Source organism: Equus caballus, chromosome 15 (assembly GCF_041296265.1).
Source record: "Equus caballus isolate H_3958 breed thoroughbred chromosome 15, TB-T2T, whole genome shotgun sequence".
NCBI lineage: Eukaryota > Metazoa > Chordata > Mammalia > Perissodactyla > Equidae > Equus > Equus caballus.
The window spans coordinates 47,468,746-47,488,760 of record NC_091698.1 but is presented as its reverse complement, the minus strand read 5'-3'; the positions used below and the strand labels follow the sequence as shown (position 1 = coordinate 47,488,760).

Here is a 20,015-nt window from a genome sequence, read left to right as displayed (position 1 = left end):
GCTTTATTGTTCATTCCTTTTGAGATGTCATTGCTTCTAAGCCCTTTGCAGACAGGAAATATAGTAGGGATGTACACAAGCATACATACACATACAGCTGTATCTATCTATCTGTGTATAGAGATGGATAGATATATTTAAAAAGCATGAGTTCACACTAATACCTCCAATTCCAAACTAACACCTCAGGTTTCTCTCTAGTTTCCCCCTTTCCTTATTTATAACTCCTTTCTCCAACAGCCAGAAACCTGACTCTGGTTATCCTCAGTATATTGACTTATTTGCACAATTCTCATATATAACCAATTTCCTAGCCACCTCCTCAAACCCATCCCCTCCTCAGCTTCCACCACAGCACTGCTTCCAAGGGAAGGGCAAGGGGAAGAGAAAAGAACACACCAAATGCTTAACTGGGGTTCCCCTGAGCAGGGGGCCTGGGAGTGGGGAGATATGATCCATGCATCCCATCTTTTATATTGCTTGCATTTTTTCGCAATAAGCATAGGTCACTTCTAGAATTAAAAAAAATATTTTTTTAAGAAGGAAAATAATTTTGTTTGCTCCAAGTTCGTTTGGTATTTTCTGCTGGGAGGCAGATAGAAAGCAACAAGAGCCAAATATATGGGAACGAAGCTTAAAATGGAGATAGTTTACCCATTTACTTAACTTTCCTTGAGAACTTTATTTTTCCAAGGACATTATTGACGTTATTCTATTTTATTGCCAAACCCTTGAGAGGATAAGCTGGTGTGCATTGGAACCCAGTGTGAGAACTCCAGACTTTATTCCTTCATACTCCCCTCCGTCAACTCCAACTATAACTTCCTGGCCTCTTGTCAGTTAAATTCCTACACTGAGCCATCTGTTCTGAGGGAGGGCAATCATGTGAGCTAATTTGAGCTAAGACGTTACACCTAATAGTGACTTAGTGCCAATACCTTGCCATCACCCAATGATGCAATGGCCTAATGAACAAAACGGTTTATTTCTCTCTCTCCTCTAACAGTGTGAAAGATGTAGGTCAGTGGTGCATCTCTGCTCCTTATGGTCACTCAGGGTCTTAGCTTCCTTCCAAATCATTGCTCCTCCATCGTTGCTCCTGGGTATCGTTTCTGAAAATGGAGCTGTCCCATTAGATGCTTCTGACATCGCTGGTGCCCGGCAGGGATTGAGCCTCAGGTTCAGAGCAGGATCAGAAACTTTTCTAGGGATTTAATTCAAGGATGTAGGCGCTTACACATTCATTGGGAGGGCTGGAGGAGCCGGAGGAGCTCTGAGTTTGAGAATACACCACCAAAGCTGCAGACTGGGAAGCAGGAAGCCACTGCTCCTGCAGCTGCCAGTCACCCACTCAAAGCTAGAGAAGGGGCTCTGGACCACTGCTGCAGGGAAACGTCAAGTCCCAACCCCCTGGCTTGCCTGCAGGAAGTAGGCAAAAGGACAGGGAGGCGAGCTGTGCCTCACATCCATGCTCACAATCTTACACAACTGTTCCTAATGAAATCATCTTAATTGGCATTCGGAATCCTGGGTACAAGGGGTTCTGAAAAATGGGGCTCTGCCCTTCCTGCTTCTGCAATGCAGAAAGACACCCTGGAAAAAGGGAGCGAGCATGGGCATTGAGGGAGAAAATCCATAGGATCTTCCATCCCGAGCAAGACACAGAGAAATTGCCCCTCGCTCCATCTCGTGCCCACTAGTTTCACCTCATCAATCTTTGCCCATTTGTTACCCTGGGATCAGCTTAGAGGATCACCTCCTCCTATGTCTGCCTGGGCCCTCGGCAGCCCCTCATCACACCGACCAGATCCTGGCTCAGACACAGCTCCCTTAATCTCCTTAACTCAGTCGAGACATGAAAGAGCTGCTAAAAAACAGCTTTAATGAGAGTAGGCAAAGAATGAAATTTTAGAAAGGGATCAAAAACTATAAAGAGACAAGTCTACATTGCCCAGAATTCCTATCCAAATCAATTTGGCAATTTCAGATTATTATTCATATTCACATAAATTCATATTATTTTTATTACATAGTATGTATTATTTTATCTCACCACATTCCTGAGAATTACACTTTACTCCCATTGTACAGATGAGAAAATCAATGTCAGACAAGTTGAGTGACTAGCCAAGGTCACGTTGCTGGTCAATGGCGGAGCTGAGTCTAGAACTCAGGTTTGCTGCCTCCACTGCAGTTCTTTTTCCTCAAGATCTGAGTGGCCTCCATCCCAAGGTCCGTGGGCCCACTCCCAGGCTTCTGGCTGACTGGTCCCCTGACACACAGGCCCTGGTCCTCTCTTGAGGCCCTGCTCACCATAGCCCATACTTTCGCTTTCTTTCAGGCTCCTCCTCCTCCACCCCCATGGGCATGAGCTGGGGTTAATATCTTGGCCACACCAGAGCAGAGTTAACAGTGGGTCAGAAGTGCTTCTCCTCCAAAAATAAAGAAGAGGAATAGACCCACAGGCTTTGTTCCTAGAAAACTGGTGAGAGGTCGTTTCCTCACAGGGGCCTCAGCTCAAGTCCTTCTGGTTCGTGCGGCTGTGCTTCAGCGGCAGCCAGCAGCTTCGAGCTCTGACAAGACGCAGAAAGATGCCTGGCAGCCTCGCGAAGAGGCTGATGCAGACCTAGAGCCCTGTGGGCTGAAGGGGCCTCATAGAGGAGCTGAGACTTAAGCAGCCTCCAAGAGTTAGTCATGGCTCAGAGAGGAAGAGCTTCTGTGACACATTTGGGCAAGTCATTCAAACTCTCTAGGCCTCATCTTGCCACCTGTAAAGCCAACATTGTGATAGAAGCTTCCTTGGAATTGTAGCGAGGAGTCAATCAGGCCATTGGCATAACAATAACATCTAACACTTGTACAGTGGGATCCGTGGGCCATGTGCTACTCTAAGCTTGTCATATGCATTAACTTTCTTAATCCACACAACAGCCTCAAGAGAGATGTACTCAGAAGAGGGAATTGAGACACAAAAGTCAAGTAACCAGCTTTCCCAGCTAGAAAGGAGCAAAGCTGAAATTGGACCCAGATAGTCTGGCCACAGAGCCTGAGTCTATAAGCACCAATCTCTCCCACTTCATGTAACTCCCACCATATTGTAAGTGTTGGCTACCGTAGCAATGATGGTTTACGAACCAGACAGAATGTCCAGAAACTTGCTATTGTACAGACAAATCCTAAGTGACTCAGGCAGAGGGATGTTTTGAGCAATAGTGCAGAAGCTGTGATCAGAGTTGGTTGAGGGGACATGTCATGAAAGGGCCGTTGGGGTCCCCTTGAAGAGGACCTGAAATCCTGGTCCTGGGACCTGTACATCTAGGAGGCAGTGGGAAAGGCTTGTCAGAGCCTAGAACGGTAAAATTGCAGCAAAACCTGGGCTTTGGGGAGGTTCAAGAGGAAGCGGGGTGCAGGCTGCTTTGAGGAGGGCAGGGGAAAAAGAGGGACAGCTGTGCTTGGACTCCCTGCTGCATGGGTCCTTGTCCTGCAGGAGGAAGCTTTCTTGAGGCCCAGTGGCAGGCCCCTCTTCTATCCTAACTCACCTGTCCCAAGGGCAACCCTGGCCTCCTCACTCCTCTGTGGCTCTCACTGGGGTCCAGGGCTTTCATCGGTGGTAGGGGTCCTGGGGTTGATTAGCTTTGAGCTGCAGGAACTGCTAACCGCAGATAGAGGTAGAGCCACTTATAACTCGCCCTTATAAGTGAGAGCAATGCAAAGGGAGAGGGTCTTTCCAGCAGGCATGACGTAGGCATACACGGGTGATTGGGCCAAGGCCCAGGCACAAATCTGGGTATATGGGAGCAAGTGTTGTAAGAATTCTGGAGCATGGACAGCTGGGATGTTTGTTGGTAGAGGATACTCAGAGTTGCCGACTATTGGCACGTGTACATTTTCCTCTAAACTAGTGACTTTCATCATCCTCAAAATGCTGTGACCTCTTCCTCCAGAGTGTGTTCACTCCCCTGACTAAGAAATTCTCCCCTGTCCCTAGAAAACCAGGCCTGGGAGGTCATTTCATGACAACCAAAAAGTCTATGCCTTCTTCTCCCTGTGCTAGAATCTGGCTCTCCCCCAAACCACAATCGGGTCCTCAGACCCAGAAAGACTGGAAACCACGGCTCTGGGAGAAAAGACTGCGGGCACTAGGGTGCCAACAGCACTCCCCATGTGGTGGCAATTGGCTATCACAGCCTGCTATTGCCACCAGCGCAGTCCACGGTCACAAGAGTACAGGGGTCCCACAGCAGAGGCAGGATGGGGCAGGCACTCCGCAGTGACAAGCTGACCACTTCCCCCCAGGACAATGAGGACTTCACTCTGTCTCCCCCGATGGCTCCACTCAGTCTGAGGAGAACTTAATTCCTCATCGTTTTGGCTCTCTCTTGGGGAAATTGCAGCTTTCAGAACCTCCTCTGGCAGAGAGAAAAGACAGCCCGGGCATGAGAATTGACCCTGGAGTGTGAGCAGGAGAGTCCTTCCTCTCTCCCTGTCCTTGTCCTGTTAGCTTTAGATCACAGGCCGTGGTTGGCTGGATGATCATGAAGAGCTGCTTGCTACTCCTGAATGTCACCACCCCAGGTTTTGAGCTCGACAGGACTCCTTCCTGTGGCTGTGAGAAGTGGCTGCGTGTCCTCGAATGCTGGCTTCGCGAGGGCTGGGATTTTTATCTGTTTGGTTCACCTTGAAGAGCGCTTGACACATAGTAGAGGCCCAATAAATATTCCTTGATTGAGTGAATATTGATAAAAAGTAAAATTCTTCAAGTAGGTTTAATGGTTATGAATCCTTAGACATCAATGTATCACTGAAATACATAAATCAAAAGCTATTAGAAACACAAGAGTGCGATGAGATGATAAACATAGATAAATGTTAAGTATGGGAGAATTTAAAGAATCCTCTTAGAGAAACTGATGGGTTGAGTAGATAAAATATAAATGAGGAAATAGGAATATCTGAATAATGAAAGTTACAAGCCAAATCTCATAATATGTGTATGGAACATTTATTAAAAGTGAGCATTGATAGGCCCCACAGAAAATCTCAGTAAATTCCAAAAAAGCAGGACATATTATCTAATACTCGCTCCTACTTTTTTTGTATAAGCTAGGAAAACTCTAAAACAAAGAATAGAGATTCATACAAAGAAAACAATAAACACATCTCTATGTATATTGCTATAGATGCAAAATGTCAAGGAATAAACTATCAGGAAATGAAATCCAGCAACATATTAAAAGAATACCATGACGATATAGGTTTCTATTCAAGAAATGCAAAGATAATTGATCATCAGGAAATTATTAATGTAATTTATTGTGCTAACAGATAAAAGGATAAAGATTTTTATTAATATTTTGGTAGATGCTGAAAACCCATTTGATAAAATTCAGTATCCATTCCTAATTTAGAAAATAACCTCCAGTGAATTAGAATTGAAGGAAATTTCCTTCACTTTATAAAAGGTCATTATCGGCAAACCGATAACAAGTGATATACTGTAAAACTAGAAATAGTCACGTTGATGTCAGGAACAAGTCAAGCATGCCAGCCATCACTGCTACTAGTCAACATTTTCTAAAGTCCTTACCAATACGATAACAAAAGAAAAAGGAATGTTATAAATTCCAGAAAAGAACTATTAGTTATTATTACTTGCAAATAATTTTGTTTACCAGAAAACCCAATGCAATTAACTAAAAAATATATATATAAGAACTAATTGGAGTTCTTATGCATATATTCAATAAAGTGGTTAATACATGATAAATATGCAAAGTTGATAGCTTTCCTTAATGTCATAATATCTTATTGGAGAATATAATGAATTTCCAGTTAAAAGAGAGAGATACAATGCACGCATTTGTGTCTGTTTCCTCCGAAAATCTACTATAATGACAGTAAAGGAATGAAAACAAGAAAAACCCATAATGACAAAGAGAATGGGTGGAGAAGCAACAGCAGACAAGAAGTTTTGACAAAATTTGGAAGCTGGCAGTGGGTGGATGAGTGGTAACTGACTTAGCAGGACTGAGAAATGGAACTCTAACTGGCAGTAGAGGAGGAATGACAAAGATCAGGACAACCTGGGTGAGCTCGCAACTCAGAAGTACCCGTTACCTCTCCGGGCAGGGGTGTAGGGCAGACTGAAAACAGGGGAACTGGTTGAAAGTTTTTTGAAGACCATTTAGAACTCACCCATCCCCTCTTCCACCTCCTGTAACCAGGCAACACCCCATAGCTGTCCACACTGCCAAAGGGCGGTTTATAACCAGAGAGGTCTGCACAGCCAAAGTGAAAGCAGAGGGCCTCAGGGGCCATCTCTATACCAAACAGTGAGACACTCGCCCCCCTTCCCCTCAAGGGCCTGGAGGCTGCTGGAAGCTGAGCTTTTATTTCCTAGGCAAAAGTTTGGAGAATTCCTGAGAAGTCCTCCTCAGCCATTGGATTAACTGAGATTAAAAATACAAGGATACTTAGAGGCCGGCCCAGTGGCACAGTGGTTAAGTGCGCACGTTCCGCTTCTGCGGCCCCAGGGTTTGCCAGTTCCGATCCTGGGTGTGGACATGGCACCACTTGGCACGCTGTGCTGTGGCAGACATCCCACATATAAAGTAGAGGAAGATGAGCACGGATGTTAGCTTAGGGCCAGTCTTCCTCAGCAAAAAGAGGAGGATTGACAGCAGTTAGCTCAGGGCTAATCTTCCTCAAAAAAAAAAAAATAGGGATACTTCAATGAAAAATCCAGCTAGTAACATTATGCCCTTCAGTAAAATCCACCAATCAACAAGCCTGTGCAAAAACACTGATCTCAAAGTTTTTGAAAAACTTAAAGGGGGACTTGCCCTACTGGATAACAAAATATATTACAAAACTATAATTAAAACAATGTGGTTCCTGTAAAGGAAAAGAGAGCTCATTGGAATGCAATCAAGAGTCCAGAAATAACTTGTGAATTTAGTATTTGAGAAAGTTGGCTTTTCAAATGAGTGAAAAAGAGTAGGTTATGATTTAATGATATTTGAGAAAAAGTAAATGCCTATCTCATGATATTCTCGAAAATAAATCCCAGATGGCCTAGTAATGCAAATTTAAAAAACAAAACTATAAAATTACTAGAAGAAACATAGCAAAATGTTATTTCAACCCGGAGATAGAGGAGGAGTTTCCAAGATTGATAAAAAAGAAAAGCCATAAAAGAAAAGGCCAAAGGAAAGCCAAAAGGAAAATATGAATACAGATTAAAGTCAAAGATATAAGATTTTCATTTCTGGTCATAATGGAGTAACTGGCTGGACCAGCTCTTCTGTTATAAGCAAAACTCTTGAAACAATTGTTATCAGACATTGGACAACAGTCAGAGCAAAACTGTGACCCAAGTTCCTGCATAAGGAAGCAGACTTGAGGAGCCCACGGATTTCTTCCTGGTGGCTCTTTCCAGACCACAGGAGGGAGAAGGGTCCCACACAAGGCATGACGGTCTCACTAAGCTAGAGAGAGAAAGAAGGGCATTTGTGGAGACGGAGTGTGATAGAATTTGAGGAGGAGTATGTAGGAGAGGGAGTTATGCAGAGAAAGAGCTCCAGAGATCTGCATAGGGCTCCCTGTGCATGCGTGCAATGGACGCTACAAGGTGGGGCAAAGAATTGCTCTAGAAATTCTCATTCTAAATTGAGCTGGCAGAAAGCTGAGTACTTTGAAGGGTGACTGGGGCCACAAGAAGAGGCCGAAGCCAGAGAGGTGGCTCTGAGAATTAACAGTCTGACGATAAGGTGAGGCCAGCCACAGCGAAAAATAAGTTCTGGGGAGTGGTTTAAAGGCTTGGAAAAATCCAGCTTTGGCCCCATCTGCAACAAAGGAAATGCGTGGAACACCTGGGATGGCTATGACGTCCTGGGAGTCTGTACCTCCTATGTACGATGTCCCTGTAGTTTGTGTTAAACCTCTGCTGTTTGGTTTTTTTCCTGAGAATGATTCACTCTGAGCTAACATCTGCTGCCAGAGACGGCCGCTGAGAGACGAGGGGTGTAGGTCTGTGCCCAGCAACCGAACCTGGGTCACCAAAGCTGAGCGCACCGAACTTAACCACTAGGCCACTGGAGCTGGCCCAAACCTCGGCTGTTTTTCAGTGAACTAACTAAACATTCCTAGCTGTAAAGTCTTTAAGCAAAGACATGTTTATTTCAGGACAGAAAAGACAGTAAAGGAAGGAGGACTAATCCAGGGGGAAGCGAGTGTGCTGGCTGTCACAGACACAAGTACAAGCTTTCGTTCATCCAACGAGTATTTATTGAGGACCTGCTGTCTGACAGGCCTGTGCTGGTTGCCGATGGGGATAGAGAGGCACAGCAAGGCTCTTGCCTTGAAGAGCCATTAATCCTACTGGGTCACGTGAGGTAAACGTGTTTGAAGGGTTAAGTAAAAGGACAGAGCAGGAAACACAAAAGGCCAATGATGGGCTCAGAAGGCATCATGGTAGAGAGGGTCCAGAGCTGGCAGTGGTGGTGACCTCTCAGCTCTGGCCTGCCTCAGGCCACACCCTGGGCGATGGTCTTCTCACAGATCCAGGGATAGAGGGCATCACAGATCATGTCATTCCACTTCTGCTGAGTGTGGACACAGTCTTCAACTTGCCCGTTACTGTGCCGCCAGTTGTCTGGCTGATTCGTATCCCAAAACCTGGAAACAAAGGGCTTTATTCTGAAGATGAAGGAGGTGTCCCTCCTGCCTACTGTGGCTTAAGGAGCTGAAGCGACAGGGGCCCCTAATCCCCTGGTGGCCCCAGGATGGGGACAGAGCTGGGGCCAGGGCTGCCCTGAGGGTGGGTCTGCCGAGGTTACTGAGGATCGAGGGACAGGAAGGGTGCTGGGGCTGCAATCCTCCATACCAGAATTCTCGTCCAGATACCTTCTGATGGGGACAGGGCCCCTCGGGACCAGGCCTACATAGGGTATAGGATAGGCAAGAAAAACCCAAAAAACAGGAAGACCCACTCACAGGCTGCCTGCCAGCCCCAGGACCTGTCCTGTTCTGACGCCTCCCTGTGGAGGGGTCCAGGCAAGGATCACAACTTCGTCCATGTGTACACACACATCACACGCATCGTACATATCATACACACATCACACCACACACACATCATATACACACATCACACATACACTCACACACGTGCACTATACATACGTCACACACACGTCATACACATACAACACTAACTCTTAGTGGACAGGGATACACACACAGGACAGAGACATATACGAGTCTCTAGCCAGGCCTGCCTGAGAGAGCGCCTGGGACTCACTCTTTGCTCCGGGCATCATTGAATCGTGTCCCATCCACCCAGCGCCAGGAGCCCTCTGTGCCCCTGTCAGTGAGGCCAATCCAGTAGTAAGAATCACTTGTGGTCTGTGTCAGAAATTTCTGTGGACAAAAGGCAGCATTGTGTGACCCTGTGTGAGGAGCTGGTTCTCCCGGCCGTGTGGAAGAGGAGTCCAGGTCGTCTCCTCTACAGGACCTGGGCCCCTCCCTGTGCCTTCCATGGTGTGTCCAGGATCTAGGGCAGCAGCCAGGTCCCCTCAAGGGAAGTCCAGCTTCTCTCCTGTTGACTCGATGATAAGTGTGGCTTTACTGGGACAAAGACAGACCTGGTCACAGTTTACTAAGATGTATTTTACAAAATACCATGTTCTTTGACAGACATACAAGAACAGCCTCAGGAGAACCACAAGGGATGGGCAGGTCTGTAAGCTGAACTGGACCAAACCTATTGTGGTCCTTTGTCAATAACTAATAAATTCTGAGAAGGACCTTTGGCAGATGGGCTACCAAGGGACTATATTGCCGTTGGCGGTCCCCAAACCCCTATGAGTGTGTCTGTCCTTCCCAAGAAGCCTGGATCTCCTGCTCATGGTCCCTCCACAACCATTGGATGAGCTGACATTAGAATCAAGATTGACAACTAGACAGGAAGCTGAGGGGAAAATATGGGGATAGGGAGGAAAGTATGCTCCCAACACTTTAAGGGTGTCACCTGGTGCCACCTCCCTTTGCCCTTGCTCACTGCTGACATCTGTGGGCCTCTGGGTGTCTCCCTCATTCACTGAGGACCTTGGGATTCGCTGTCAGTGCTTCTACCCCCAGTGGAAGATGCTCATTGGAACTCAATAAATATTTGCTCCCTAACTGACAGAGGAGACATGAAGGTCTCTGCCACGCCCTCTCTGAGAGGGAGAAGATCAAAGGACCAAAGTCCCTTATCCCACAACAACCCCATCAGCACCACCCAGTCCTCAGCTCTGACCTGCTCCTCCTTCGATGTCACTGAGGCCAGGTGGGCTCCCTGGGACACACAGAAATTCTCAGCCTCCTGCCAAGACTTCTTGACGTCAGAAAAGTAATACAAGCTCCCACTGTAGATCTTCCAGCCTTGCAGAATCTTCTGGAGAAGTTGATCTGGAGCAAAGGTAGGGGAGGAAAGAGAACCAGGGGCTGGCTGTGGATGTCTGAGAACTGGCTTTCCTGACTTCTCCAGGGACTGACCACTGAGGGTCACAAGCCCGTGCAATGCTTGGCGCCCAGTGCTCCAGGGGCAAGGCCTGAGAGGTTGCACCCTCAGCCCACTACCTAATATGCCAGGAAGCAGCAGCTCAGGATACCCGGCTCCATCACTCCAGGGATCCTTGGACAGTTTTGCTGCCCAGACAACACTCTTTCCAGACTCCTGCTCTGGCTCCCCTACTCTCTTTCCCAACTCATTGCTGTCACCTGCCAGTCCTCTGTGCCTCAATTCCTGCCATTTCCCTGGGAGATTTTACAGCCATCCCATAGCATCACTCGTTTCCTTGACTTCATCTCCATCCACTTCAGCTGCCCACACCCAGGGCCATATCTGGGACCTGGTCAACCTGACCTCACAATTTCTAACTCTAATAGCTCATCCTGTGCACACAAGCCCTGATTCCCTCAGCTCTTTCATCCCCTCCACCATGATTCTCTGCTCTGTAACATCATCTATACCACAGCTGTTTGAAATGGTGCCAAAACAGACTCACTGAAGACGTGATTTATGCCCTCAAGGAACTTACAGTCTAGCAAATGAGACAGATGTAAAAAAAAGGTGTTGAAGATGCATTGATTGAAAACCATCTGCATGTTAAATGAGGCATGAAAGAGGGTATGGTTTATTTCACCTGGGCTGGAGCTGGGGCTCAAGAGGGACATCCTAGGTAAGATGTCATTTGAGCCGAGTCTTAAAAGACTAAGGAACAGTTTGCCTGGTGGTCAGTGCCAAAGAGAGCATTCTAGGCAGGGGAAACCGTAGATGCAAAAGCATGAAGGCGTGAAACAGTGTGGTCCCGCCCGATCTGTTAAAGTACTTGGTATGGTCGGCACATAGAGGTGGGAGAGGAACCTGGACAGTGTCGCCAGCACCAAATGGTACATCCCCTGTGAAGGTGTTTGGGGTTTTTTTTTCCCCCGTGAGGAATGGGAAGCGCTGAAGCGTTTAAGAAGGAAGGTAATATGCTCCGATTTGCACTGTAAAAATGTTAACCCAGTGACAGTGTGGAGACTGAACAAGAAGAAGGCAATCCTAATTGGGACGGAGACACCAATTAGAACACAATTTCTAATCTCTCAGTAATGGATGGTGAGTGTATAAACCAGGGGTTTTCAAAGTGTGGTCCCAGAGCTGCATCAGAATCAGCATCACCTGAGAACTTGGTAGAAATGCAAATTCTCCGACCCCACCCCAGACCAGCTGAATCCGAAATCGCTTTTTTAACAATCTGTGATTTAACAAACACTCCAGTTGATTCTGATGCGCTCCAAGGTCTGAGAACCAGTAGTCTAAACTGAGAATTGGCAAACCACAGCCTGCCAGCAGCCTCTTTGTAAATAAAGTTTTATTGGAAGACAAGCACGTCCTTTAGTTTACATACGGTCTTTGGCTGCCTTATGGCTACAATAGCAGAGATGTTGCAACAAAGACTCTTCAGCCAGAAGCCCAAAATATCTACTATTTGGCCCTTTAAGAAAAAGTTTAATGGTTCTCAGCCTTGACTGCCCATCAGAATCACCTAGGGAGCTTTTTAAAAAATTCTGATGCCCAAGCTGCATCAAAAAAGAAAAAAAAAAAAGAAAAAGTCAGAGTTGTGGAGGTGGGTCCCAGGTATCAGTATTTTTAAAGCTTCTTGGCTGATTCCGACGCACCTCGAAGGTGGAGAAACACTGGTCTGGACTAAAGCAGGAGCAAGACAGAGCAGGGAGTCGGGAGAGCAGCAGGGGGGCAGAGGAGACGCATTAAGATGGGAAGAGTTCCCGGCTTCCGACAACAGGTGGGGTGCAGAGCAGAGCAGCAGAGTGGGTCCTCAGTCCTGCCTGCCAAGCCCCTTATTTGTCAGCCCCATCTCTTTCAGCAGCTGCTCCAGCCCCGCCCCACCTCCCTGCATCCTCTGTCATCCATAACCTCCTACTCTACCTAGAGACACTCCTAAATATCAGCTTCCTCAGTTTGGTGATCTCACATCTCATAATCTGATGAACATCTGCTTCCACACCTCCTCCCTTCCCAGCCCCAGAGGTTCAAGTACTGTCCCAACCCTTCAAGGCCAATCAGTGGGCTTCGCATTTGCTTCTCTCCTCTCTCTCTGTCTCCCCCCACCCTGGGCTTTCTGCCCCCACCGTCTCTCTTTCTCCTTCAACCTCCTCCCTCTCTGGTTCATTGTTCTCACTCTCAGATCAAGCCTATCCTAATCTAGAAAAACCCTCTCAAGGAAGTTCGCCAGAATGTTAGCAGTGGGTTCATATGGAAATATGGAAACATTCATGGAAATACAAGTGATTATTTTCTTATCTTTCTCTTTTTCAAGATTTCCACATTGTCTATAAGGAATATGTAGGTTTTGTAATGGAAATATCAATGATACACATTTTTTAATCGTCCTTTTACCTTGCCATCCCCCTCTCCTCAGCCTCATCTCTCCTTCTCTTCTCAGCCAAGGTCGCTGAATGACTTGAGCACCTGATCTCTCATTCATATCCCTCTGACTGTGATCTGGCCTCCAGGCCGCATACAGCTCTCCACTGAAACTTCATTCCACTAACTTTCCAGTTGCCCAGAGTGAGTGGGTGCTTAGTTTATCTTACCTGGCCTCTCGTAAGCATTTGCCAGAACTAGCCACTCCCTTGAAATTGTCTTCTTCCTTGGTTTCCCCAGCTCCTGGTTCCAGACATATCTCCTAGTCCTCCTCCTGCCTCTCAGACTGCCTCCTCCAGTCTCCTGCATAAACACCTCTTTCCCTTCTTGCCACTCGATGGTTGACTTCCTGTTTCCACCCTCAACCTTCTTCTTGCAAAGCACTTTATCTCATGCAAGCCACCGCACTCCCATTGCCACAACCAGAACCAACACACCCAGGGCTCCCACATCTATGCCTGCAGCCAGGGCCTCTCCCCTGCACTCCAGAGGCCTGCAGATGACGTCCACTTGAATACCCCCAAAGCACCTCAGACTCAGCATGTCCCAATGTCGCTGCTCTTCTTCTTTGCTCCCTGTCTCAGTTGGATGACCCGCCTAGTCAGTGCCCTTGAAGCCCTTCAACAGATCCTCATTTCCTAAAGGATGAAACCCAAGCTTAGAGACCTTCCACATCTAGATTGCGTCTCTCCAGTTCTGCCTACCTTTCTAGCCTAGAGTTTTTCAAACGGCAATCATCAACCCATTAGCGGGTTGTGTTGAGGGTTTTTTCTTTTAAAAAAAATAGATTGTAAAATATCAGAGTGCATTCATGCAGGGATAAGTTTTACTTTTTGAAACTTTGTGTGTGTGACACACACAATTATCCTGGGTCACAATGTAAAATGAATTTCATGCTGTGGTTATATTCCGAACAGTTTGAAAACTATCGCCCTGGCCCCTGCCTGCTGTCCTCTCAGCTTGCACCTCATCAGCTGCCCTCTCGGCCGCAGTCTGTCGGACAGAACTGCCTGAAGTTTCCTGAACCTCATGGTTTCACGTCTCCAAGCATGTGAACCTGCTCCTCTCTTAGCCTATTTGCTTGGCAAACACCTGCTGGTCCTTCAGCACTCAGTTCAGGGGCCATCTTCTCAACAGAGCATCTTTTGATCCTTTCTCCCCCAAGAGATTTCTTTCCTCCTCAGGAGATCCTTTTCTGCACCAGAGGACATTGGCCCCCGGAAGATCCTTTCTCTTCCTCATTTTTGCTCCTCCCCACCCGCAGTTCCTAGACCTGCTCTTAATATACAACCTCTCAACAGCTCTCCCATGTCTTCCACGCATGGCTGCTCTTCTAGCCTCTAAGCCTCAAGGGTAGGCATCGCATCTTATTCATCTTTATGCCCCTGACACATAACAGGGCCTCAAAAAAATTTTGTCAGATGAATGCATGAATGCTGGGTACTTCGTTCAATGCTATATATGTGTTAACTCATTTGATCCTCACTGTGAAGCAAATATTATCGTCCCCACGCTGTAGGTGAGAAAACTGGAGCTCAGAGAAGGTGAGTAACTCGATCAAAAGCACACCACTTGTGAGAGCAGGAAGTCAGATTAAGGCTGTCTGGCCCCATGAGCACACACTGTCCTTGTTACACACCTTCACAATACATAGTTTGTTTCCCAAGTGTTTGCTTTGTCACTCTGGCCAGATGACAAGCAACTTGAGAGCAAGGACTATGCTGCCTAAAGCTGCCTCCACTACTGCCTAGGCACATGGAGCCCATTTGACTGGATTCGGCCCCTCTCCAGCACCCACGCTCCTTCCCAGGGGGATGCATGTTGAAGTAAAAAAAGAGGCTAAAGGGACAGGAGACTCTACCCGCCAAGAGACTGCACCCTCCCCAGCCCATCCCCTCCCCCCGCCCCCGGCCCTCCCACTTACGTTGTGGCTCCAGCGAAGCAAAGGCTGCTTTGAGGGTGTTCAGGTGACTCTGCACCTCCTGGATTTTGTTAGTCAGCGTTCTGGCACCTGGTAAATTGTCTTTTAGCCTCTGGATCTCAGCATTGGCTTTCTGCAGACTGTTCTCTAACGTCTGGGTCTTCGAATATAAGGCCACAGCATTCTTCATTCCTTGTTTTAGGGTCTGTATCTCTCTGCTGGCATTTTTCAAGCCACCATTTAACACCTGAATCTGGGAATTTAAGGCATTGGCCTTCTCCAGCTCTGTTTTGAATACTTGGATCTGAGCATCTGTCTGCTCCAGGCAACGATTTGCCTCTCGGGTCTGGACAGTGACAGTCTCCAAACCTCCTTTTAACAAGTGAATCTCATCACCAGCCTTCTCCAGATGACCTCTTAATAACTGGATCTCAGCACTGGTGTTGTCTAAACTGCCTTGTATAAAGGTCTGCGTCTGAGAGTTTAAAGTGTTTGTGTTTTGCAGACTTCCCTTTAGCTGCTGGATATCAGCATTGGCTCCTTCCAAACTACTTCTTAAAACCTGATTCTGGGCCCTTAAATCATTGACACTCTCCAGACTGCCTCTCAAAATAAGGATCTGAGCATTAGCATTCTTTAAGCTACTATTTGCCAAGCGGGCCTGGGTGTTTGCCATTTCCAGCCCTGCCTTCAACACCTGAATTTCAGTGTTGGCGTTTTCTAAGTCTCTGTTTAACATGTAGAGATCAGCAGTGGTGCTTTCCAAACTGCTTTTCAAGAAACTCTGGGTCTGGGAGTTTAAAGCATTTGCCTTTTCCATAGCTCCTTTTAGCTTCTGGATCTCAGCATTGGCCCCCTCCAAGGAACTCCTGAACATCTGGGTCTGCAAACTCAAGGAACTGGCCTCCTTTAGAACATCTTTTACCATCTGGATGTCAGCATTTGCATTTTCCAGATGACCGCCGAGCATCTGGATCTGAGAACTGACATTGTCCACTCTGCACATCAGCATCTGGACCTCCACACTGCAAGTGCTGGAATTCTCCACGTGGCCTTTAAACATCTGGAAAGTCTCTTGCAACTCTGCCACCCTGCCATAGTGGTGGGGATCTGGAGGGAGGAAATAGAGAAGGCAGCCAAAGAGGCCCGTTACATAGGGAAGCATTCATGATATGGGCCAACCAGAGTGTTCTTGAAACTTACAAAGGAAATGTCTACAGCACAGCCCTGAGTGCTCTTCAAGCAGCCTGCTGCTCGCTGCAACCACCCAGACCCTGGGGATGGGCCACCTGAGAACGCGGCCCAAAAACAAAATAAATAAAGGCCTACTTAGCCATTCCACATGAGCTGAGCGGCAGAAGGATTGGAATACTTACCTACTAAAGACTAGCTACCACCACAAGTCATGCTGGTAAGGCTTGGATTATCTTGCCATCGTAACTGAACTTGAAAGGACCCGATTATATCGTTTAGAGCTGTTGAAGTTTAATTTCACCATTAAATGAGTCATTATGAAAAGGAAAATCGGGATGAATAAAGCCCACATTTAGTCCTGTGCTGTATTTGTACAACACCGAGCATGAAGCCTCTTGATTCACCATGGTTACTTCCCAAAAACCGTGTAGACCACAAACAGAAACTTTCTGAAAACAAATTCCATAGGGAAAAAAAAACAGAAACAAAACAAAACAGGTGGAGATGGAGGAAACATCCTGTTCAATCCACAGGCCTATCGTGGAGGCCCTCCAGGCGATGCTGGACCCTGAAGCTGAAATGGTCTTTTAAAGGGCTGGCACCCCCAATCTTACACGGGACATACATACAATGTTACAAGGGTCCCTACAGAACAGTTTGAGGATATGGAAGACCTGAGTGAAAGGGGGTCATTCAAGGAAACTCTGTAGACCTTTAATCTGCATTATTAAAACCTTACCTGGAGCGGCCTCTGGTCCTGTTAGCACCCTTTGCCCCCGTCATGAGTTAGGACCTAATCTCAGACATTCATGGTCTCAAGCTCCTGATTCCAGCCTTTCCTCAGGAATAGGGAAAAGAACCCAAATAGACAGAGACCCTTTCTGGAGGATTCCTACCCTATGCCTCCTGCTCTGCATTGGTAGGTTTGTCAGGCCTCAGCCACTATGCTGAGGTAAGGCCAGGTGGAGCCCAGTGGCCTTTGAAGGTGTGGGAAGTCCACTCAAATATTCCACCTTTTAAAGATAGACAGATCAATGGAATACAATAAAGAATCCGGAAATAGACCCACACATATGTGGACAATTGATTTTCAGCAAAGATACAAAGGCAATTCATGGAGAAAGGATAATCCTTTTAACAAATGATGCTACAACCATTGGATATCCATATGCAAAATAAAAAATGAATTTCAATCCATACCTTTCACCATTATACAAAAATTAACTCAAAATGAACCATCGACCTAAATGTAAAACCAAAAACTATAAAATTTCCAGAAGGAAGCAGGAGAACATCTTTGTGGTCTTGGCATAGGCAAATGTTTCTCAGATATGAGACCAAAAGTATGATCCATAAAATTAAAAAAAAATTGATAAATTAGACTTTATCAAAATTTGCATCTTGTTAAAGAATGAAGAGGCAAGCCACAGACTGAGAGAAAATATTTGCAAATCACAAGACTGATAAAGGACAAAAAAGAGTATATACTGTAAGATCCCTTTTGTAGCAAACTCTAGAAAAAGCCAAGTAATCAGTAATGACAGCAGGTAGAACAGTGGTTGCCTAGGGATGACGGGAGGAGGGGAGAGGGAGGGAGGGCAGCGGTAAGATTTGGCGGGGGGAGGAGGAACATCATTCATTATCTTGATTGTGATGATGGTTTCACAGGAACACACATAGGTCAAAACTTACCAGATTCTGTGCTTTAAATATGTGTACTTTATGATGTGTCAATTATACCTCAATAAAACTGTCTTTTTAAAAAAAGAAAAAAGATTACGCCTTTCTGTGAGGAGAGTGGAACCCATTCAGGGGCCTAGAGGTGCCTGGGGAAAAGCTCATGCTAAGGTCTGGGCATCCGAATGCCCCAGCTTCCTGCCACCGCCATCCCCCAGTGTGACTACTCACTGTTAGCTTCCACAGGGAATTGCCCCATGGTGCTGTCTCCTGGAACTGTAGCTTGAAACTCTTGGAAGGAGGCATATGCCTCTGGTGCAGGTCTTGGGTTCTGTAGCACTGAGATGCCCAGTTCCTGGGTCAACACAATCCCTCAGCACTGAGCCTGAGGGAACAGGCTCCCCCACGCCCAGTCACAGTTCCAGAAGGAGGCAGGTGGCACCAAGGGCCCCTCAGAGTTTCCCTTGCGGGCCTCAGCTCTTGAGAGGCTCCTACTTGGACAGTGGCCTCGGTCAGGTCACAGGAAAGCTGTGGTTTGGGCCTGGGCCCAGAGGTGAACTGACCCTTCTGGGAGCAGAGGGTGTGCATCTAGTCCCTTTGGGGCCTTTGTGCAAGAAGAAGGAGAGAGAGGCTGGGGGTTCGGGTCACCTAGGAACTTACCCACAACAAGGAGAACCACGAGAGAGAAGACAATGGTCACAGCTATACATGCCAGGGTGGCCTGAATAAGTCTTGTCATCCTGGGCCTTGTGGGAGCCACTTCCATGGAGTCCACCCCTGCAAGGGAGAAGCCAGTGTCCAGGAGAAGACTGTGCTGTGGGGGCCGGACCGGATCAGCCGCTCAGGCTCAGTCTCCTGGCCTGTCTCATGCGGATGAGAACACCTGCCATGCTTATCATTGGGAAGGGGAATGAAGCAATTTGAAACAGTCACCAGAGCTCATCAGGGATGTGGTAGCAACACAAAGGCTAAGATCACAGCCCAGAACCGGAAGGAGGTGCCCAGAGCACAGAACCTGGCACAGAGCAGGAGGGCAACAAAAGGGTGGTTTGACTGAAAGAAGAAAGGAAGGAGCGAGGAAGGGAGGGAGGGAAGGAAGGAGAGAGCAGAAACCCTGACCTCAGAGTCCCAGGGCCAGTCTTGCTCATGAATCCTGACCAAAGCATGCCTCACAGCCCTTTCAGACTGCTGCTGCCAGCACAAACTGATATGGGTCAGTCCTGGAGGTCGCCTCTGCTGGGGTCAGAAAGCCCCCATGCGCGTCCTAAGAAGGGCTGGTCCTGGGAGTGCGGGGGCTGTGGCTAGGGATAAAGACTGTACAGGAAAATCCACTCAAAGGTGGAGAAACCCCCGCCTGGAGCCCTGGAGGCCTCATGGGGCCAGCCCAGCGTGTGGAGATGGGATTCAAAACCAGTTCCCTCTGGGTTCAAAGTTCACCCTCTTTCTCTTGCCAGGTGGTCATCCCCAAGGAAAGGGGTCTGAAGAGATTTCAGGTGGGGACCGGCTGTGTGCCCCAGGCTCCTCGTCCTTGCCTGACCCACCTTCTGCCCCTGCTTGTTTGTTCTACAGGCTGAGACAGTGATGAGCTCTGGCCTGCTGAGGAGGGGCTAGGAAAAATGGCAGAGGGCTGAGAGACAAGCAGGCCAGTCCCTGAATAAGGATGGGCTGAGGCCCCAGTTTCCTCACCTCCAGGCTGCAGGGAGACACTCTGGTTGTCTGTGTGGAAGTAGACCTTGTCACCATTCATCTCTTCTTCCTTCAACCTCAAATGCTGTTCCCTGCCACCTAAAGAGTCGTGCTGTGGGCCAGCAGTGGTGGCAAGCAAAGTTTAGATACCCCAGACTTATATGCTCCCCAGTAGGTCCTGACCACCCTGGAAGCTCAGCCTCCATCCGCTGCTGACTCTGCAGAAGCACCCCAGCAGGGCCCCTCCCCTCGGGGCTCCCAGGCGCCAGTCTGTCCTGGCCCATCTTCTCCTTCTTCCCATCAGCACCTGCCCCTCACCCTCCCTCCGCCATCCATTGGCCTTTTACCTCTTGTGTGTTGAAAGTGGACGTGAGAGGAAGGATACTGGAGGAATGTGAAGGCATCCACTTCTGGAGCAGTCAACAGCTCTGCCTGAAACCCGAGGAGCCCCTTCCCCTCCGTGTGGGAGAGGAGCTGCTAACGGTACATCCCCAGAGGCCCGGGAGAGGCCCAGAGTGGCAGCAGAAAAGAAAGGGCCTGCCTTGGTTTCTATTTCCCCAC

The 20,015-nt window shown here is 47.6% G+C and overlaps 1 protein-coding gene across 1 annotated transcript; it reads right to left on the bottom strand.

Annotated features, from left to right (window-relative positions):
* Positions 1 to 8,263: 8,263 nt before the first annotated feature.
* Positions 8,264 to 19,730, bottom strand: CLEC4F (C-type lectin domain family 4 member F). Its single transcript, XM_014731102.3, has 6 exons — positions 19,455 to 19,730; positions 18,429 to 18,545; positions 14,901 to 16,007; positions 10,301 to 10,452; positions 9,302 to 9,420; positions 8,264 to 8,676 (listed from the first exon to the last, which is right to left on the bottom strand). The coding sequence occupies exons 1-6, from the start codon at positions 19,513 to 19,515 to the stop codon at positions 8,526 to 8,528; spliced, it is 1,707 nt and encodes a 568-aa protein (XP_014586588.2). The 5' UTR covers positions 19,516 to 19,730; the 3' UTR covers positions 8,264 to 8,525.
* Between the last annotated feature and the right edge of the window lie 285 nt (positions 19,731 to 20,015).